This window comes from Olea europaea, chromosome 2, assembly GCF_002742605.1.
Source record: "Olea europaea var. sylvestris chromosome 2, O_europaea_v1, whole genome shotgun sequence".
NCBI classification, from domain to species: domain Eukaryota; kingdom Viridiplantae; phylum Streptophyta; class Magnoliopsida; order Lamiales; family Oleaceae; genus Olea; species Olea europaea.
The window spans coordinates 19,800,870-19,821,806 of NC_036238.1; the positions used below are offsets into that span (position 1 = coordinate 19,800,870).

The following is a 20,937-nucleotide window of genomic DNA, read 5'->3' on the forward strand; positions in this document are numbered from 1 at the left end:
TATACTACTTGTTAATTTTGCTTTTACATGTTATCAACTGCATTTTTTGTAGTTATGTGTTATTGCTCGACTTGGTCTTAATGTGATTCCCTTCAGCATTTATGACAAAAAGGGGGAGAGAAAATGTATATACTGAGGGGGAGAAAATGGAAAATGAGAGCATGCACATTTTGTTGATTGACATTACTTGTATTGCATTGCTATGTCTAGGGGTCGTCGGGGAGAGACATAGATACATTTACCTACTGCATAAAAATATGAAAGTTTGCATTAAGGGGGAGCGTTGCATTACATTCCATATCACATCCATAGCTGTTTCAGTTTTGATGTTTAGTGACGTTAATGTTTCGATTGGTGTTTTGATTGACATTAATGTTACATCTCAAACTAGCATGTTAATTTGTGATTAAGTGCTTTAATTTATATATTTCCTGTATCACGTGCTTTTACACTGGGTATGTGAGTTTTTGAATTTCAGGAAACATATACAACAAGGAATGCAAGACTCGGTGATTCGAATGCTGGATAGTTTAGGTTGTTTTGATTGATTGTAATTCCTTGACTTGAATTTGTATAGTTTTGTCAGAGAATGCCAAAGGGGGAGTTTGTTAGGTCTAAAATTGTAATTAGCATTCTATGAACAAAAAATGGACTTAATTGAACATGTTTAAAAGGCAAGGCTTGATGTGCAATATTGTATAGTTGTTAGGGTTTGGTTTGTGTATGGAAAGGGAGCCAACAAAAAATTATATATACACCTCTACACGCCTACAAAAAAGAAAAAGTCGCCTGGGAGAGAGAAAAAAAATACACGAAGCGGCTGCCGGCTAGGGAGGCTGATTATCATATCTATATTAAATACATTGGTGCTGCCAACATCTGTGGGAGACATAATTAAAGTGGTTGCTAGTGGAATTAAGAAAAAACGGTAGATTGCAGGTCGAAAATTGAGTGGTGGAATTGATCGAGTCAGCCAGCTGCTGGGCAAGATTTAGTAGGCTGCTAAGTTGAATTTAATACATACATATACACCCACAGAAAACCGAAAGTGGAGGCCGTTGGAGGAAATAAAAAGACATGCTGTTGAATTGAATTTTCTTGGTCACATGCATGCAGAGACAACAAATTGTTTGGCAAAGTTATATTATTATATTTACCCACGTTGGTTGCGACAGTAAAGAAAGAAGACAGAATTGGACTCCCTTTTTGGTGGTAAACATTGCAACCAAGATATATATATATGCTGAATTTAAATAAACATATATGCGCAAATTGAGATAGCTTTGGACACATATTGGCCATGGGAATCGATCTTTGATTTCGCCTGACTAGAGATCCAAGTTGTAATTCATTGGTGAATCCATCTACATCAATCTTGTGATCCGGCAACCATGGTTGGGAAAAACATCAAGGTTTCTAAAGGCAAAACACCGGTGGTTCCTTAATCCTTTGAGGAACGGACTATCTCATTGGGGATTGAGAGCGGTGGACGACAAGCGTAGGAACTGGACAAGAACAGAAAGTTCTTAGAATTCCACTTGGTGATACAATCAGCTAAAGACCAGGATGCTGTATTGGATAACAGATTGAGTTGCAGGAGATAGATCGAGAAGCTAGCAGGAAATTAGCAGTGTCTACAGCAGTAGATAATGAGACTGGAACAGTGGGTCTGACTGGGTACGGAATTTAGCAGAACTTGTACTTGTTGGATTGGTATAGTGGAAACTACTGGCTTGGTCCCGAAATTTTACGCACATTGGGGTTTCTCCGTCATCAAACAACTGTGTTCTTTATATTTTTGCAATTTACTTATTTCCTGTAATTCAATGTAGGATAATAAAACATGTGAATTGACTTGGACACATTAATAATTGTGACTTGTTGCATTTATTAATTAATTTGTAAAATTTCACATAAACACCTATTCACTCTCCCTCTAGGTGTTATTTGGGTCAAACTACATTATTTCATTATGCTTTGAAACAATTGCATATAATTTCAATTCAAAAGTTATTATATAAATATAGAATAATCATAAATTGATTACATCAAATGAATCGAAGAGAAATGTGAAAATCCTAAACTTGAAAGCAAAAGAAATTCTTTATTTTTGGAGGCTCTGAAATATTCACAAATCTCAGAGTATGTTAGAATTTTATTGTATCAACAATTCTTTAGACAAAAGGATTAATATGAAAAGTTGTAAAACTTAAGAAGTCAATTGAAATGTTGTATAGATGAATGTGTAACTTAGGATTCGAGTTTGAAATAAGAAGAAAAGAGTCACTGGATTTACGCCAGCCTATCGTCTCTCTGATGCTTGAGCAAAAAACAAAAAAAACATCGTTGTCCTCCTGTCACCGAGCTTTCGCTTGAGCAACACACCAGTCATTCACCTGTCGCTAGCTTGGTGCTTGAGCGACAGTATTACGTGTAAAACTCTAGTTCACATTTTTCAAGAGTTTTATTTGACCGATGCTACCTAAATACCTTCTACTATATATACCCCAAACCTAACACGAATTTGGTGGTGTTTGATTATTTCATTCTTTCTCCATAACATCTTTCCTAGATTTAAGAACACATTCAAGCCTTTGATAAATCTTTTGATTATTGAGTTCACACAACCACATATTTGAGTAAAACATCAAAATCACATAATCTAAAACACACATTTCCTATACACATATAGGAAGGTACTTTCTCAAAAGACTTCAGAGATTGATGGAGCTTGGATCAGAAAATACAAGAAGAGTACAAAAACAATGAGTTTTTGATGATCCACAGGAGATAGACAATTTCAGAAGATCGGCAGCAGTAGTGGATTTTGGAGATTACAGGAAGTAGATTAGCGAGTCTAGTGAATTTTTTAGGATGGATCATACTGTAAATTCCTTATTGTCTATAGTAGATGTTACTGGCTTGGTTTCAGAATTTTTATCTAGTTGGGTTTTCTCCGTCAACATATTTTATATTATTTATTGCTTTTATATTATTGATTGTGGCATTCAAATCATATGATAAATTTACTTTATTGACTAAACATCTAGAACAATTAAAAAATAAATCGTTGCTTTTAATTGGTTATTTTAATTTCGCAGTATTCACTATTCATCCCCCTTAAGGTAATTTTAGAGTCAAATTAGTAACTAGCAAAGTATATGGGAGATTTTCTTTGAAATTTGCTCTCCACACACACAAAAAGTCTCCAAAAGTTCAGTACATAAAGAATATTCTAAAGTTTCATTGTCTATTTAAATACCCTATACTCTTACGTATTTTTAAAAAAGTTCAATTGAATAATTTGAGACTTCTAAATTTTTTTAAAAAATTTATAGAAATCTCAATTGAATACATCTATAATTTGGGGGAGCATTTTTAAAAATCTCAATTGAATACACCAAGACTTTTTAAATTCTCAAGGTCTTTAAAAGTCTCAAGTGATTACTCCCCTTGGCGTGATTTTAATATATTATTATTATTACTTATTATAGAAATGAATTAAAGTTACGAAAGAGTGCTAATGAATTGCATCGTGTGAAAAGGATTAAGCTCCTTTACCAGAAAAATTATGATATAAGAGTTGACAGAATCCTATGTGGTGAAAAATAATTTGATGAAAAAAGATAAATGTGTTGTAAACAATTCAATAATAAAGCGTAATGTGACATTATCGAAATCATTATGTCAATGTTTTTGACATATAGTATGATTGGTCTAAAAATCCTCAAATTATCATTTTTAGCGACGCCTTTCCCAACTTCCAAATCCCGAACTGATCCCAAGCGATAAGCTCCCAGTAAGAACTGTACATGGAGGACGGAATTCCCAACAATACTTTCGCTACGCAACCCGGCGGTGGCGACCGCATCAAGCTCAACGTCGGGGGCAAGCTTTTCGAGACTACTGTCTCCACCCTCCGGTCTGGCGGCCCGGATTCCCTATTATCTGCTCTTTCAAACCGACCGAATCAGGACTCGGTGTTCATAGACCGGGACCCGGAGATCTTCTCTGTCCTCCTCTCTCTTCTCCGGTCCAACCGCCTTCCTTCCACCGCCAAACGCTTCTCTAATCAGGAGCTTATTGATGAGGCTTTATATTATGGTATTGAGTCGCAGCTCCGAATGGCACTTGCGCCGTGTCGACTCAATGGGATAGATGCTTCGCTCTTAACCACTCTCAAGCCATCTTCAGATGGAATTGTTTCTGCCTTTAATGCTATTGACTCCGACGGGTCCCTATGGGTCGCCCATGGCGGCCAGATCTCCGTCTATGACTGGAATCTCAGCCACACAGCCACCGTTCGAACGCACCTAGACTTCATCACTTCTATTCGGAGAGTGCAACCCGAGATTGCTGCGATTGGGTCATTATATGAGTCGGGCTTACATTTTTACAATATGACCAATGGGTGCCGAGTAGACTCTGCGGATTGGGTAGACCCTTCCGATGTTCGTATCTATAAAGCCCGAGTACACGCGATAGCTGACTCGGAGGACTCCGTCTTCGCATCCTATGATTGTAAGCATGGTGAGAATTGTGTTCTGATGATAGATAAGTCGACTTTGAAAATTTCGTCTGAGATTGGGAGAATGCCGGGAACCTCCTCGAAAAACGCTGTCCCAGGAAAGCTGACGTATGTGCCGGATATGGGGATTTTGGTTGGGAGCTCTGTCACGTCTGGTGCATTTGGATACTCCGGTTACATACGATTGTGGGATCCAAGGTCCGGGGAGGTGGTTTGGGAAACAAATGAGCCGGGCTCTGGCCGAAGCAGCAGGTTTGGGGACTCATTTGCTGACGTGGATGTCGACTTGGATAACCTGGCATTATTCAAACTCTGCTCAAAATCGGGTGATTTGGCAGTTGCGGAGCTGCGCAAATTGAGCGATGATCCATGGGTTTATTTGAAAGAGAAGAATCCGAGTATGAGGAATGTAGGAATAAGTAGTGGCATTGCTGGGGGAAATTTGCTAATACACTGTTACAGGAAGCAAGTGTTTGTGGGGAGAGAAGGGGAGATGGAGGTGTGGTCAAGAGTGGAGGATAATGCGGATGGAGAGGGCATTTTAAGTGAAGGGTTGTGCCGAAGGAATTATGTAGATAAGGTAGAGGATGCTGAAAGAGGGATCATAAAGAAAATTGAGGGAGGCGGGGATCGTCTTTTTGTGACTCGAGAAGATGTTGAGGGAATTGAGGTGTGGCAGAGTTCGAATTACTCTGGCGCAGTTTCAGTTTTATGATTTAATCAATATATAGAAGAACGGACTGGTGGTATGTTAACGTCAATGGCGTTGTTCATTTTGTATTGTGATATGGTGGTGGACAGGATCGTTTATGCTGATTATTCTGGGACGTAGTTTATCATTGGAGAAAGAAGTCCAATGTGGAATATAGTTGTTTTTGGAGGTAGGCCTCCTTTTGTTAGTTTGTTTACAATGATTTATTTACCTGATTTCATGTTTTTTCAACTTCTTGATCTGTATGTTAAGGTGCATTGTCCTTGTTATTTATGGACGTCTATGTATTTCTTTCCTCTGAAATTCATGTTGATAATTATTATTTATTTTCTAGATTTTATTCCCAGTATACAGAACTAGTGAGAGGCAGGATAATGATCGTGGATTCCTTTATTGCTGTTGCGGGTGAGTGATCCAACTTGGAAATAGTTTTGCCAGATCAATAACTAAAGGTTTCTGTTTTTCTTTCATGCAGTTCCTGATTGCTTGATATGTTCACAAAAAATGTCTACTAAATATAATTGCCGATTCAAAATATGAATGCTATCTAGTCTTTTAAAATAACAATCACTCGACACTTGCAGAGGAGAATAGAGCAAAATCTTTTGTATTTTGAGGTGCAGGAAAAATCTGATAAAAATGAGAATGGCTGTTGTTCCTGTTTGTACGCTTGTGTTCTCTCAATGCTATCTATTATTCATAACTTGATTTATGGTTTTTATACATTTATTTAGGATTTATTTCGTTTCTTAGTGATCTTTTGGAGTTACTTTATTTGTTTATTTTCAACTTGTAGCTGGAATCAGAATTTTCATTTGACTAAGATTTAAAGGTTCAAGCTTCAAATTTATGGTAAACAAAGTCACCTAGAAAGTATGGCTGCTGGTTGACGTTATTAATATGTGGTAATGACTTTGGCTGGCTATAGTGCTATTAGGTGGTGTTAGGTTTATTCCGAGCTGATACAAAGCAGTAATTCTAATTCTGATTCAATAAATGCCCATGTAAATAAACATATGCACGTAGAAGCAGACAAATCATGTGAAGATTTTTGAAATATTAAAAAATGGAACAAAATTAGGCATCACTGAAGGGAAAATTTAAAGAAAATATTAGTTATCCCATGGGAAAAAAAGGTGGTGGAAAAAGCCTATTCTCGGTCTTTCTACTTAAAGCAATTGAGTGAGAGGAATGGGAGTACGCAAATAATGAGATTACAATTTTCTGATTCACTGCAATTGGTGATCTAGATAGCTAATTACGTACAATCTATTTTGAGTTAACCTCATTGGAAATCATGTTTGGGAGGGGGAATCAGTGACTTGTGGCAGCTTCAACTGTCTAATAGTGATACAGAGTGTCAATCCGAATCCATCTTTAGCCAATTGTGAATCGTATGCAGTCATATGTCCAGTGAGACAGTCAAAGAAACTTCAAATATAGATTTGTTCTTTCTTTGTAATAAACTCATTCTAGTCAAAGATGATTAATATTAAGCAACGAAAACACTATTATGCTGTATATGTTGCAGCATGATCACTTTGGCACTTGTCTTCAGTGGCTCGTGTCAAGAATGTGCCCATAATGAAGACCTAGAGTTTAAAATTTCCTGGCATGTGTAACTTAAACGTAAATAATGGGTTACCATAGTTTAGTTTGTTTCAGTCGTTCAGGGGCAAGAGGAGCAGGAGACACCCTGACATCCTCATTGCCTTGATCTCAGTGGGTCAGTTAAGAGGTTCCCCTATACAATGTCTTTTACCCACTGGGTTTGCAACGAGTGTAGACCTGCAAATTGATTAGTATACCATAGCCGGCTTCGCATTATAGTTCAACTAAAATTGTTTTATTCATCTTGTCGTTATACTTGTTCTGTCATTTGGGCCTCAAACTCACAGTTCATTTTTATTAGTGATATCCATATGGCTACTAACTCAAGAAGTTAATAATCTAAAGAATGAGACTGAACTTGAGACTGTTTTTACAAGCCACTCAATTAGGTACATATTTGCATTAACTATATTCTTTCACGAGAGTTTAGCTCGATTTTGCATTTTCTGGGGCTTTTAAGCCACTCATTGTCTGGCATTTAGGTGACTAATAAAATCAATCTTTAGATTATTGCCTTCTGGTAACAATATACTTCTACATTTTGAAACCCCACTTATCTTGGAACCTGCTTTCATAGAAGTTCCACTATCTGCTCCTCAATTTGTATGGACCAGACTTTTGATGAAAGAATGTTTTCAAGAACTGTTCAGCATAATAGAATTTTATATTATCTACACGTTTGTGATTCCTATGTACAATTTGCATCAATCTTGTCGTAGTTTTGCATCCATATCTCCCTGCAACGCTCTCTATAGATGTGGTTGGAGTAGTGGTCAGCACATAAAACTTGCTGGCTCTTTACTGTTCAGCATAAAAAATAGAAAACTTTGATTCATTTGCTTCTTGAACAACAAAGAACGACTCAATTTTGAAGATAATTGTGTTGACTATCATTCCACGTTCTTTCACGATAAATTGACTTTAGCTCTCGGCTAGGAGCTGCTGCAATATTTATCTCTTTGTTCCTTGGAAAGTGGCGTTCTAGTTCTCCGTGCATGTTGGCGTTCTATTTTGATTTGATTTACCAAACCAATTGTTGAAGGAGTGTTAAGAAGTTGATATTATCGGTGTTGTTCCCATTCCTTGAACTGGGGATTGCTTGTTAGTAAATTCTCTTTCTAAATATGGTGCAATAAAAAATAATTTTTGGAGCTGTTGCTTCAAAATTTTTATTAAGTTGCATAAACATAAATTCTCAAATTTCTATTTCTTAAAAATAAATTGAAGACCTATATAAATTTTATTTTTTTTTCAACACAAGTAAAATAATTAAAATATTTTTAAGGAATGTTACTTTGATCGACCAAGCTGAAAGACAGGCACATTTCCAAAAGCCATGCCCCTACCGCTAGTGAAGTTCTGGTCTTTCCCCCCACCTTTGTGTTGTGCTCATGTCCTCCTTTCGTGCCTTTAGATCCACTCGTTGGAGAACAAATAGAAGGTTTGTTTGTTGGGCTTATCGCCCTCGTTCTCTTTCAGGCCGTTCAACCAATCGATCCAATCCTGGAGAGTTGCTTTTGCTAAAACTCGAGCGACCGCGAGGAAGGCCCTAGACGAGTGATTGACTAACCATCAGGCTCTTTAAACCTTGCAGGGTCAATGCACTCTTTCATTTGCTTCTTCTTTTCAGAAGCCTTGACAGCATTTAACATATATTTTATTTGAACCAAATTATAATTAATTATTTATTCCGATCCCAATTGAAAATAAATGCCCATGCACGTAGAAGTGGACAAATCATGTAAAGACTTTTGAAATATTACAAATTGGAACAAAATGAGGCATCACCGAGGTTAAAATTTAAAGAAAACATTAGTTATCAGGCGTGGGAAAGAAGCATCGGCCAAGGACATTTATTCTCATCAGATGGCCAATTGAAATTAGTTGGATATCACGATGCAAATTGGGCCGATGCTCAAGTAAAAGGTTGTCAGTAACGGTGTATTGTATATTTGTAGACAAACTACTAGTGTCTTAGAAAAACAAGAAGCAAACTATAATGTTCAAGTCTTAAGCAGAAACAATCATACTACAGTGTCAGAATCATTGATATAATAGTTGACATAATGTTGCAGGACGCTCTATCAATGAATTGTTTAAAACAAATTCAATTCCACCAAATCATTTTCCACCACATAGGAATCTGTTACTGCTTCTGTCACCGTTCATCTGCCAAAGAAGCATAATTGTAAGCAGAAGCCTAATGTAGGTCTAAGGCAATAGTCACGTCCTCAGTTGACTAAGGTACTTGCTAAAAGACTCAGTTGTTAAGACCAGAAATTAAAAACTCGCACCACGTAAGAACCAAATTGAAGTCGAGCTGATTAGTTTCCAAATTTTTGTGTGTGACTATACAATTTTTGTAGCATCTACATACTTGGATCGTGAAAATACCATTGATTGTACAAAATCATGCAAGTGTAAGATATTGTAGACAAATACTATAATGATGAATAAATTATCGTCCCTCGAAGAATATGTATCTACCCTAATGTTAATTAATAGCAACTCTAGTCAAAAAACCAATTTTTGATTGTGAATGTTATACTAATCTATCTATTTAAACTAATTATTTTAATGAGCAACCTACGAAAGCTTTTGTGGCATTACAAACTAGTCTCATAAGTCTCGCTATCTCTCGAGTTCAATTATGAACGTCAACGTCATCTAATTGTTGTCATTAACCTAGTATTCCTTAGAATTTATTTTCTAGGCCCAAGAGATCATTAATAGACATATAAATGCTGAAATCACATTAAATATCGAAATGGACAGAATCTGTTTTCAGATTTTCATTACCGTCCAATTATTTTTCCAATCCTTTTTTACCTCCTTAACTATATTCGACGACTCCCAAATTCTTACCACTCACCTATAACATATATGTGAAGATAATCATGTCATAATATTGTGACAAATGAAGGGTTTTGAGCTTCAGATAAAATGTCTCTTCGGATATTTTCTGCATCAGGTACATATAATCGTCCTCTAAACCACAAGATACCATATGCTAATATATGAAAATCTGAAACTTTTCCATCATCTATATCATTTTTTATCTTGGAACAATAATCATCTTCCTGTTGCCTTTGCTGAATTCTATTCAATAAAGTTGGCTGAAGTGTCAATGTTGCAAGTTTAGTCTCTACAAATCCTTGCGACACAACTTCAATACCCATTTTTTTGTAAATCTATCAATTCTGATTTTTTAGTTACAATCATACTCGGAACACTGGATGTCGACTTCGTACTTAATGCATCAACTACAACATTAACCTTACCGGGATGATAGTTTATAACACTATCAGAAGATTTACATAGCTTCGATAAGAAGTTCATTGTACATCATATGATGGTTATGGTCATTGAGTATGTAGTTGTGACACTTATTGACAGCAATTTTCATTAAATATGTCATTCATGAGCATTTTCATATGCATGCATGACATGTGATCATGGTTGAAAATCTTGCATGTGAAACATGATCTCAAAGTTAGGTTTCTTTATATATATTTTATTGACCACTACTAGGGCACCGAGACATGTGAGGCATGCATCGCGAGTGATACTTCCTAGGTGATTGCAAAGGTAGATAAGGGATGTGCCTTTGGTGATCACGGGAGGGTGGACCACTCGATTATGCCCTTATGATATTATGATTATTGGCGCTGTCGGGTGGGAGACTTCTTGGGTGATCATAGGGGTAGTTAGGGAATGGGCCTCTAGTGGTCATGAGAGGATGGTTCACTTGTCGGTGTCGATTTCATATTGATCATTTGATTATTGATATTGATATTATGCAGAGCTCTATTCGGTGCATAGTAGGTGGGTCAAGGGCCCAATGAAATGAAAGATTTCAAATGAAATGATTTCGAGTCGACTTTGATGCATATTGGAATATGATGATTTTTTATCGTAACGTTTAAAGTAAATGACATAGTGGCATATATCATTATTATTCATATTCATGACATGCATGATTTTTGCTTACTTTGTAGGTGAGCTTGGAACTACATAGAGAGCTGAAATCACATTAAATATCGAAATGGACAGAATCTGTTTTCAGATTTTCATTACCGTCCAATTATTTTTCCAATCCTTTTTTACCTCCTTAACTATATTCGACGACTCCCAAATTCTTACCACTCACCTATAACATATATGTGAAGATAATCATGTCATAATATTGTGACAAATGAAGGGTTTTGAGCTTCAGATAAAATGTCTCTTCGGATATTTTCTGCATCAGGTACATATAATCGTCCTCTAAACCACAAGATACCATATGCTAATATATGAAAATCTGAAACTTTTCCATCATCTATATCATTTTTTATCTTGGAACAATAATCATCTTCCTGTTGCCTTTGCTGAATTCTATTCAATAAAGTTGGCTGAAGTGTCAATGTTGCAAGTTTAGTCTCTACAAATCCTTGCGACACAACTTCAATACCCATTTTTTTGTAAATCTATCAATTCTGATTTTTTAGTTACAATCATACTCGGAACACTGGATGTCGACTTCGTACTTAATGCATCAACTACAACATTAACCTTACCGGGATGATAGTTTATAACACTATCAGAAGATTTACATAGCTTCGATAAGAAGTTCATTGTACATCATATGATGGTTATGGTCATTGAGTATGTAGTTGTGACACTTATTGACAGCAATTTTCATTAAATATGTCATTCATGAGCATTTTCATATGCATGCATGACATGTGATCATGGTTGAAAATCTTGCATGTGAAACATGATCTCAAAGTTAGGTTTCTTTATATATATTTTATTGACCACTACTAGGGCACCGAGACATGTGAGGCATGCATCGCGAGTGATACTTCCTAGGTGATTGCAAAGGTAGATAAGGGATGTGCCTTTGGTGATCACGGGAGGGTGGACCACTCGATTATGCCCTTATGATATTATGATTATTGGCACTGTCGGGTGGGAGACTTCTTGGGTGATCATAGGGGTAGTTAGGGAATGGGCCTCTAGTGGTCATGAGAGGATGGTTCACTTGCCGGTGTCGATTTCATATTGATCATTTGATTATTGATATTGATATTATGCAGAGCTCTATTCGGTGCATAGTAGGTGGGTCAAGGGCCCAATGAAATGAAAGATTTCAAATGAAATGATTTCGAGTCGACTTTGATGCATATTGGAATATGATGATTTTTTATCGTAACGTTTAAAGTAAATGACATAGTGGCATATATCATTATTATTCATATTCATGACATGCATGATTTTTGCTTACTTTGTAGGTGAGCTTGGAACTACATAGAGAGCACGGCTAGTTTGGAGCTCTTACGAGATTCTAGAGTTCAATGTACATGGATGACGACCTCTGGGGTTGGTAAATCTGTCAACTACCACAAGAAAAGTGTCGTACCTCTCGGACTTTGGCAAAGACGTAATGAAGTTCGTTAAGACACTATCATGACAATATGTATTCTTTCTTGTTGATCAATATTCCTAAATTATTTAATAATCTCCCTCTATAGAATTAAATATATCATTTCATGTGACCTTCATATATCTCTATGAAAGATGCGAACATGACATCAATTATTAAACTCTAGAACGCATGGAAATCATACAAAACATATGGGCATATAATTATCCTTTATCAAACCTCGCAACAATTACTATAATGTTCTATTTAATTTTTTTCAATAACAATAAAATCACAAATCATTCAATTATTGATTGGATAATTGAAAGTATTAAATTCTTTTACAATCATCAAAAAGTATACACATTGAATGTAAAAATATTGAAATTGATATTAAAACATCATTACCTATATCTGAGCAAACTAAAGATCTAGCATAGCATTAGAAGGTTACAAGAATTTATTATTGGATTGTAAAACATCACTCAGATTCTTGATGTATGAAGAAAAAGAGGAGGAATCATGAAATCTTGAATCATTTCAATGGTTTCTTAATTGATCTTCAGCTTTACTGTTTTCTTTTTTGCCCTAAACCAAGGTTGAATCTTCAAATGATTAATCTCTTGCACTTGCCTCTTGAATTTTCCCAAAAGAATGAGTTTAACTGCAAGATTTGATTTGCTGTCTACCATGATACTAGTCTTGCAATGTTGGATGATGTTTTGTATTTGTGGAGGCTGAAATTAGATTAAGAATTGCATCCAAAGTAGTTCCCATAAATAGTTGACCAAGATAAGGAAACCGCCTCCATCTGGCATATTTTATGCTATGGGTTTGTCTACTTGTACACTGGGAATGACACCTCGGTATACAGACTCCCTCACAAGAGGAAGCCCACATTTTTTTTATTTGTCGTATGCCCCCTCTTGTGAGGGGGTCTATACCCAATGTACAAGTAGAAAAACCCGCCATGTCATGCGATCATCTTCCGTGATTATTCATGTTGGTCCCCAGTTTTATCTTTTAAGTAGATTGAGTCTTTTTTTTATGTGCAATTTCAGCCATTCATCTTCTAGCTCATCCAATTGACTTCATGTGATCATCAATCTTCATTCTTTTGCTTGAATCAACTTTTAGATATTTTCAATTTAGTCCTAAACTTTAGAAATCTTCTTTTTTTTCCCACACATCTTTGGTTAATTTCAGTTTCTTTTGATTCAAAACCATCCGAATATGAATATATCCTACAAAAATTGATATTTAACTAAATTAAATAGTAATTTTATCAATTTGACTTCCAAACATTCACTTTTAGGGTCCATTTGATTGCAAAGATGGAATTTGGGTGGAAAGAAAACGAATTTCAGGGAATTGAATTGCCTAAAAATTATTTTCCTAAAAATTGTAAATTATTGTGTTTGATTGGTATAATTTTTCACGTGGAATTCGTTGAAATAAAAGTATTTTTTTTGTGTTCGTTTGACTTTGTTTTACATGAAAATTGTCAATTAAAGGGATAGATTTTACTAGTATTGGGGATGAAATTTGTTTCCATTGCCAAAACAAAAAAACAAAAAAACAAAATTTCAAGAAAATCATTTATTTTTTGCTGTTCGTTTGGCTTTATTTTACATGAAAATTGTCAAATAAAAATAATTTTTTACAACAATTCTTAGAATTTGTTCCCAATGCAAAAAAAAAAAAAAAAAAAAAAAAAAAAAAAAAAAAATTTTTAAAAAAAATATTAAAAATTTTTCCCCAAAAAAAAAAAAAAAAAAAAAAAAAAAAAAAAAATTGAAAAAAGAAAAAGAAGCTACAGTAGCCGGAAATTGGACCAATTCAAGGAAAAGGTGGAAATTGGCTTATGTGGCAAGAAATGTGGAAAATGAATTCTAGGAAAAAAAAAGGGCTATCAAACAATGGAAAAGTGGAAGATTGTATTGACTTTCAAAGTTCTATAAAAAATAAATGGCTATCAAACATAGCCTTAATGACCCAAATAGGTGTAAAAACTACAACTATTACAAAACTCAAAACTTGAACATTTGTTCGTCCAGAACAAAGTTAATAGCTTGACACATAAACAAATAAAAAATGATATAGTTAGATAGCTTGTTGTTTTGCCTCAAGTCTCGAAATCATTTGAATAACTCGTAAACTATTGTTTGACATAATTGAATCCATTTCGTCTTTAATTGCATATTTTCGAATGATACTATAACGAGAAGTCATAGCTTCTTTCTAGGTTTTAGGATCAGTTTCCACTTATAGAATAAAAGGTATTGTTCTAACAACATTCTTCTCATTTTTTTCTACAATGTAAGGTGAAATAAGTTGAGAATTATTTTGATCCGATCCAAATGTCTTTTCAATCCAAGTTCTTTTGCTTCTTCAAAACTCACTAGAATCATCAATATCTTTAGAAGATGTTTTATCTTGTGTTCCATTAGGGTTAGGAATCTCTTTATGAGTTTTCCTTAATTCATTATCCAAAGATAATGAATTTTTAAATAAATCTGTGTGTGATTCAATTATTCCATTGGTCTCCAAATTTAATAATCTATATGATTCGTTATTACTAGCCTATCTAACAAAGACACATTTGATGCCCCTTAGATTCAATTTGATTCTTTTAGAGTTCGTGTTCTTACAATATGCAAGATTCCCCACACTTTAAAGTAACCAGTGTTGGATTTTCTATATTTCACAATTCATAAAGAAAACCTTTGTGAATTTTAAAGGAATTTCCCATAAGTTAATGGAAATCGTAGCCACAATGCTATCTTGATTAATGGAGTTTACTTTGTCCTCTTTCTTATTTTGTTTTCGAAGTCGACGTTCTTTTGCAAAATGTTTGTGTTTTCACACACAAAACATTATCCCTTGGGCTTCTCGTTGTTAGAAAATTTTCTCTTGTTTGATTTGTTGAATAACTCGATATTTTCCATAACATTAACCTTTGAAGTGCCTTCATAAGAGTTTTCACTCTTATATCTTTCCCTCGATTCTTCCTCAATTTGAAGATGTTTCTGAATTTGTTCCAAAGAATGATCTTCGAAACTATGAAAAATCTTCTTTCGATATCCTTTTCAAATCCTCGGGAGTTTAAAAATTATTGGTCCCACGAGGAAGAATTCCAGAAGATATATCTTGACTGCTTAATATGTTGATAAGAACTTTCAATTCAAGCACTTGGGGAAGAATGAAAAATATTCTCAACAGATTTAAAATCGAAATACCTTAATATTAAAATTTCTTTGTAACTTCTTCGGCTTTATACGTTTACAGCTGCAAAATCTCTAATGTTATCGGATGCATTTACTCATTCACATTTCTTCAACTCTTTGATTTAGAATTTTAATGTAAAAGTGGGTTCATTTACATGATTCACGTCTCTGTTCTTCTTAGGTGCATTGTACTTTATCTTATTAATTGCATCTGGCTTAATATGTAATTTCACATATAAAGACTTGATAAACTATATAAATTCAAAATCCTTGTGGTTGTACCTTGACCCAGAGGGAATAAGCTGCATTTTTATTCCTTTTTATTTTACAGATTTGGTTTGACCTTTTGGGTTTGTGCCAATTGGGTCATAAATCAAACTGGGATTTGTGTTCAACGTAGTATTGTTATAAAAAAACTTGTGTTCCTGTACAATTTTATGATAAATAGGCAGTAAAAGTTTGATGTGATGGAAAATTGAAATGGGATTTTTTTATTTTTTTTAAGTATTGGTTCAGAAAAAAAAATTGAATAAATCCCAAGTCATTGGAGAGTGGGAGCCAAATTGGAGATCTTTGTCGATCATCAATTTTTTGTTTTTTCGTTCTTATTGGTTAAATGACCTAATGATAGTTTAATGGATCATAAAAAAAATTTCCTAGAGATTTCAGATTCACAAAAGAATGAAAACAAGAGTTGTTCGGTTAAGGGGTAATAGGCACAAAATGTTCCTACTTTTCAAGTTTATTGGAAAAAACGTCCTTACATTTCATTTTTTGGTATTTTCGCCCCTACCTTCCACCTTTTTTGCGCTTATATAGAGAGAGAGAGAGAGAGAGAGAGAGAGAGAGAGAGAGAATTAATTGCAATCATGATCCAAGTTTTTAAAAAATTACAAATTGCAAACCACGCTGCCACTTTATCACTAGCTTCACCACCACTTACGATGCTTCTTGCCACCGCGGAACACTTGGCTTCGACATACTCCGCCCAGTAAAATTGTTTTACTATAGATAGAATCCCAATTCTTAATAGAGGGTAAAGATAGAACTTACAACCCAATAAGGCAGTGACTGAATAGTTTGGCTGGTTGAAGAATGCTCAAGAACTTACAATCCAATAAGTTAGGGACTCCCCAATAGCATTTGCCACTCCAAGAATGGTCAACTGTTGATAGTTGAAGCCGAGAACTGATTTTAGTGAAGGAGAGTATAAGTACTCCCTGCTGCTATTTCTACCCAAACTGCAGTGCCTAAACGTACCCATGGTGTCCTACTCCCCATTTTCAAGGAGACTATTCTTTTGGAAAGATTATTTAACAGAAATTCTTCTTGTTACTTAACTTAACACTGAAGTAAAAGGTTTGCACATAAAAATTCTCTTGAAGGGTATAAACAGAAAGAAGAAAGTGTTCCTATACTTTTTGAAGAGAGTGTCCTAAATTTTTTGAAAATTTGGGATCATGGTTGCAATTAGTTCTCTGAATTTTATTTTCTTTTCTTTTTTGTTTTATTTGTATATGAGGGTAAAATTGTCAAAAATGGATGAAAAGGACGTTCGGCGTAAAGAAATATGAAAGATAGGGGTGAAAATATCAAAAAATGAAAGATAAGGACGTTTTGTGCCAATTAGGTCAAGAATAAGATGGTCATGTAACATTCTTCATTTTAAATTCTGTGACCCGTGTCAAAAGTCATGCAACCCCATCCAGTATTTTTTTCGTAAGATATTTTCTTGTTGCACTTCCCGTATGCCAACTATTGAAAGAATCAACTGCCAAGAAGATTTTCATTGAGAACAAGCCAGTATAATTCATCCTCTACGTGCTGGTTAATCTCGGCATCTGTTGAGAAAACTTCAATTCATCTTCTTAGCGCTTTTACCTTTTCAATTTTACGGCATCAGTATCTTCATTCATTAGTTTCGAAAGTGGTGCCAGGTTAGGATCAAGTATATAGAAATTCTCCAATGTCAAGAGAAAGAACTTCAACTTATCTTGCCACCTAGTGAAGTTTGTTCCATCAAATAGATCTAATCGAACAAGATCTTAATTCATAAGTTTGATTATTGACATGGTTGTCTCGCTTTTCGTAGAATAATTCAAAAGAGAATGGAGAAAAGAACAAAAGAAAAAAGAATCAAGAACACCAAAATATAGTTGTTGACACATAAAAATTCAGCACAAATCGAACAGCCCAAGGAGTAAAGCCCAATTGGAGGATCCCCAAATCAGATAGCCCAAAGAACGAAGTCCAATCGAACAAATCAAGGTGAAGGCCCAAATAAGGGGGCCCAAGAATGCGGTAACGCCATCGCCCAAGTTTGCAAGTCTCCCAGAATCTGAACGAATAGAGTGTCATACGGTCGCCCAGAGCTATTACTCTATTCTCGCCCAAACCTTCAAGTCGCCCAAGGTATCAACAAACATAACGCGTCGTGATTATCAAGAAATGCAGTTATCAAAGCAGTTGTTAAAGCAGCCCTATCACGTTCCACGATTCAAGAAATTCAATTGAAAGCGGTTGAACGATGAAAGGTAATGGCAGTAGTTAAAAGGCAGTTTTCATGACAAAATGGCCACTACGAAGAAAGTGGGTAGTTATAGGACGATCAAGCAGTTTTTAGAGTAGTTAATCACAAAGAGATCGTCTATGAAGTATAAAAGGGAGAAAGGACATAGAAGCAAAGGACCGAATCCAAAACTCTCGAATAGAGAATATGTAATTTTCATTTCCTTAGTTTTTAGACTTAAACACTTTTCTTTCTGTAACTCGTGTGCTTGCGCCCCTTGGAGGCACATTGTTTTTCATTTCCAATTGTAAAGTTCATCGCCAATAAAAGAACACCCCTTTTTGGGACTTTGTCTCAAGAGATTTGTCCCTTACACAATCGTCTGACCCTTTTTTAATTGTTAGCGACTAACCCGCGCGAAACAATTTGGCATGCCCAGTGGGACAGTGGTGTTAGGTGTTGAAAGTACAAAAGCGGAAACAATATGCCTCAGAGATCCGATAAGGAAGCAGCAAGTCAGGGAGGAATCCAGTCTGTGATCGAGCGATATGAGGAACAGCATGCCTCTCCACGAACAGATGGACAGAACCAGAGCAGTAACAGTCGTTACGAACCAATGACGGAGTTGAGTCCTCGAACCATGCGAGTATTACTTGGAGAACTCACGAAAGACGTCGTTGAACAGGATGCTATTGAATCAGGACGAATTACGTTCGATGATAAGAAAAAGATGGCAGTGGACGAGAATCCTTTCCCACAGCCACTTGGAGTAAACATGGTAACATCGGGATTCAAGAACAAGTTACCAAAATTCAAATTGGTCATAGATGATGGAGAAGAAGATCCTAGACCACATCCCAGCGTCTTTGAACGAATCAAAGGAAAAGAACGAAAAAAGGATGAAGACGTCCTGTGTGCAAGGTGTAAAAGGGAAGTAAATGGAAACACGGAGAAACCAGGGACATGGCAGCATCCTTATCGCCCTGCCTTCTTCCCAAACATTCAGCCTGGTAGAGGGCGAGGTACATCATTCTATAGAGGACCGCCTTTTGAAAAGCAGTTTAGACCAGCAGATACTGGAAGAATATTTAGGCCGCAACCTCGTCGGCCAAATGTATGGCATTCATTCCAGTACAGTGTAGGAAGGGCAATACCCTTCGATGAGATGACTAGGACCCAACAGAGGCGTTTCCAACGAAATTACGGACGGATGATGAGGCAACAACAAGGAATGCCACATCCTAAAGCTCCTAAATTACTCAAAGTAGCCAATCAAAACGTCCTCAAGGATAGTAAAGAAACCGGTACAGATGACTCAATGAAGGAACTGCCAGAAACCTCTTCTGGGAGATCAAAGTTTGAGAGGGACAAAAGGGATGAAGAAAATCCAGATCAGTCCCTTGCTATCCAATTCGGTACGTTGCCTCCTGTCGTGGCCAATAATTACCTACTGGCCAATGAATTTAAAAATAAGGAAAAGGAAGAAGAGAGGGAGGACAACGAAGGAGAAGCCTGCGTGTTGGTATGTGAAGAAGGCCAGACTTCTGGAGAGGCCTACAACGACGAGGAAGACGATGGGATGACGGACATTGAAGAAGAAATCGATCTAGAAGCAGAAAGGAAAAAGAGAAGAGTATCGCGCAATACTCTGTTTAAGCAACTACATCAAGAGGGAGTTTGCGAAGTAGACTTGTTGGGGGAGCCATCTGGGCGTCCTTTCGATTTCTACGTACTGTCCGGGACACCCAAAAGGAAGAAGAGAGTGCCTCGTTCTGAAAAGTATAGGTCACTTCCAAGAATAATGCTTCCTCCCACAGGTTGGATAACTGATGAGGAAGCATTAGAAAAAAGTAAGAAGGAAGTTCGGGAGATAGAGGATCAGCGTGACATACTACACGTCGACTTATCACAGGGGGATAATTCGACAGAAAACAAGCAAGAGGTAGAAATAGAGGCTGCCGAAAAGGTTATCTTTAAACGGCCAGCCATGAAATTGACTAAACACTTGAGGTCGTTATACGTTAAAGCTCTAGTTAACGGCGTCCCAGTGGCAAAAGTGCTTGTCGATAATGGAGCAGCTATAAACACTATTCCATCTAGGATGATGAGAAAGTTCGCAAAAACAGAGGGTGACATGATTCCTACAGAAGTCATCCTCACTAGTTTCAATGGAGGAGCAACTTCAGCTAAGGGAGTTATGTCATTAGACATAACTATAGGTACGACTACTAGGACCACTGTCTTCTTTGTAATAGATGGTCCTACTAGTTACAACGTGCTCCTAGGAAGAGATTGGATACACGGAAGTCGCTGTATATCCTCGTCGCTCCATCAATGCCTGATTTTTTGGAATGACAAAGGCGAAGCAGAGGTGGTACAGGCCGATCATAGGCCTTTTGTCGCAGAAGCAAACTCGATGGAAAAGTTCATGTACGAAGGAAACTATGGACATGTCAGAGTAGTACAAGACGGGGAAGAAACTCAGATTGTCACGCAAAGCGAAGAACCATTCTCAGTGGACGTACTCATTGAGATGTTCAAAGAGATGAGGCCAAATATAGTGGCCCTGGAAGAGCCAGTAATTGGCAAAAGAATAATTAAGGAGTATTGAATGGACTTTAAGTTACAAAAGCAAATGGCCGACATTCAGGCCTTCAAAGCCAGACTGATGGCTTTCAATAAGGAATGCAATGACAAAGCGAAGGAAGAGACTGCCCTAAAAGCGCTGAAGGACAAGTTGGCAGTATTCGAGTTAGAGCAAAACATTAGCCGAGAAGTCAACAAGGTGGACTGTTTGGAAGAGGAAGTACTTACAAAAGAACTGGACGACGAAGTGATGCGGATTGCCAAACCTGGATACGCTCAAGCACAAGACCCTCTGATCAAAGTAAATATTGGCAATGAAGGAGAAGATCACCCAACGTTCATCAGCCAGATGCTCGA

The 20,937-nt window shown here is 36.4% G+C and overlaps 1 protein-coding gene across 3 annotated transcripts; it reads left to right on the plus strand.

Moving 5' to 3' along the window:
- Window positions 1–3,715: 3,715 nt before the first annotated feature.
- LOC111365613 (BTB/POZ domain-containing protein At3g09030) lies at window positions 3,716–12,304 on the plus strand. Of its 3 annotated transcripts, none has more exons than XM_022986164.1 (3): window positions 3,716–5,409; window positions 5,575–5,645; window positions 12,128–12,304. In XM_022986164.1, exon 1 carries the CDS (start codon window positions 3,813–3,815, stop codon window positions 5,241–5,243), a length of 1,431 nt encoding a protein of 476 aa, XP_022841932.1. In that variant the 5' UTR covers window positions 3,716–3,812; the 3' UTR covers window positions 5,244–5,409; window positions 5,575–5,645; window positions 12,128–12,304. The 3 variants fall into 3 exon arrangements, with proteins under 3 accessions (XP_022841932.1, XP_022841926.1, XP_022841923.1); XM_022986158.1 differs by lacking the exon at window positions 12,128–12,304 and adding an exon at window positions 5,716–5,943; XM_022986155.1 differs by lacking the exon at window positions 12,128–12,304 and having other exon boundaries at window positions 5,575–5,943.
- The last annotated feature ends 8,633 nt before the right edge of the window (window positions 12,305–20,937 follow it).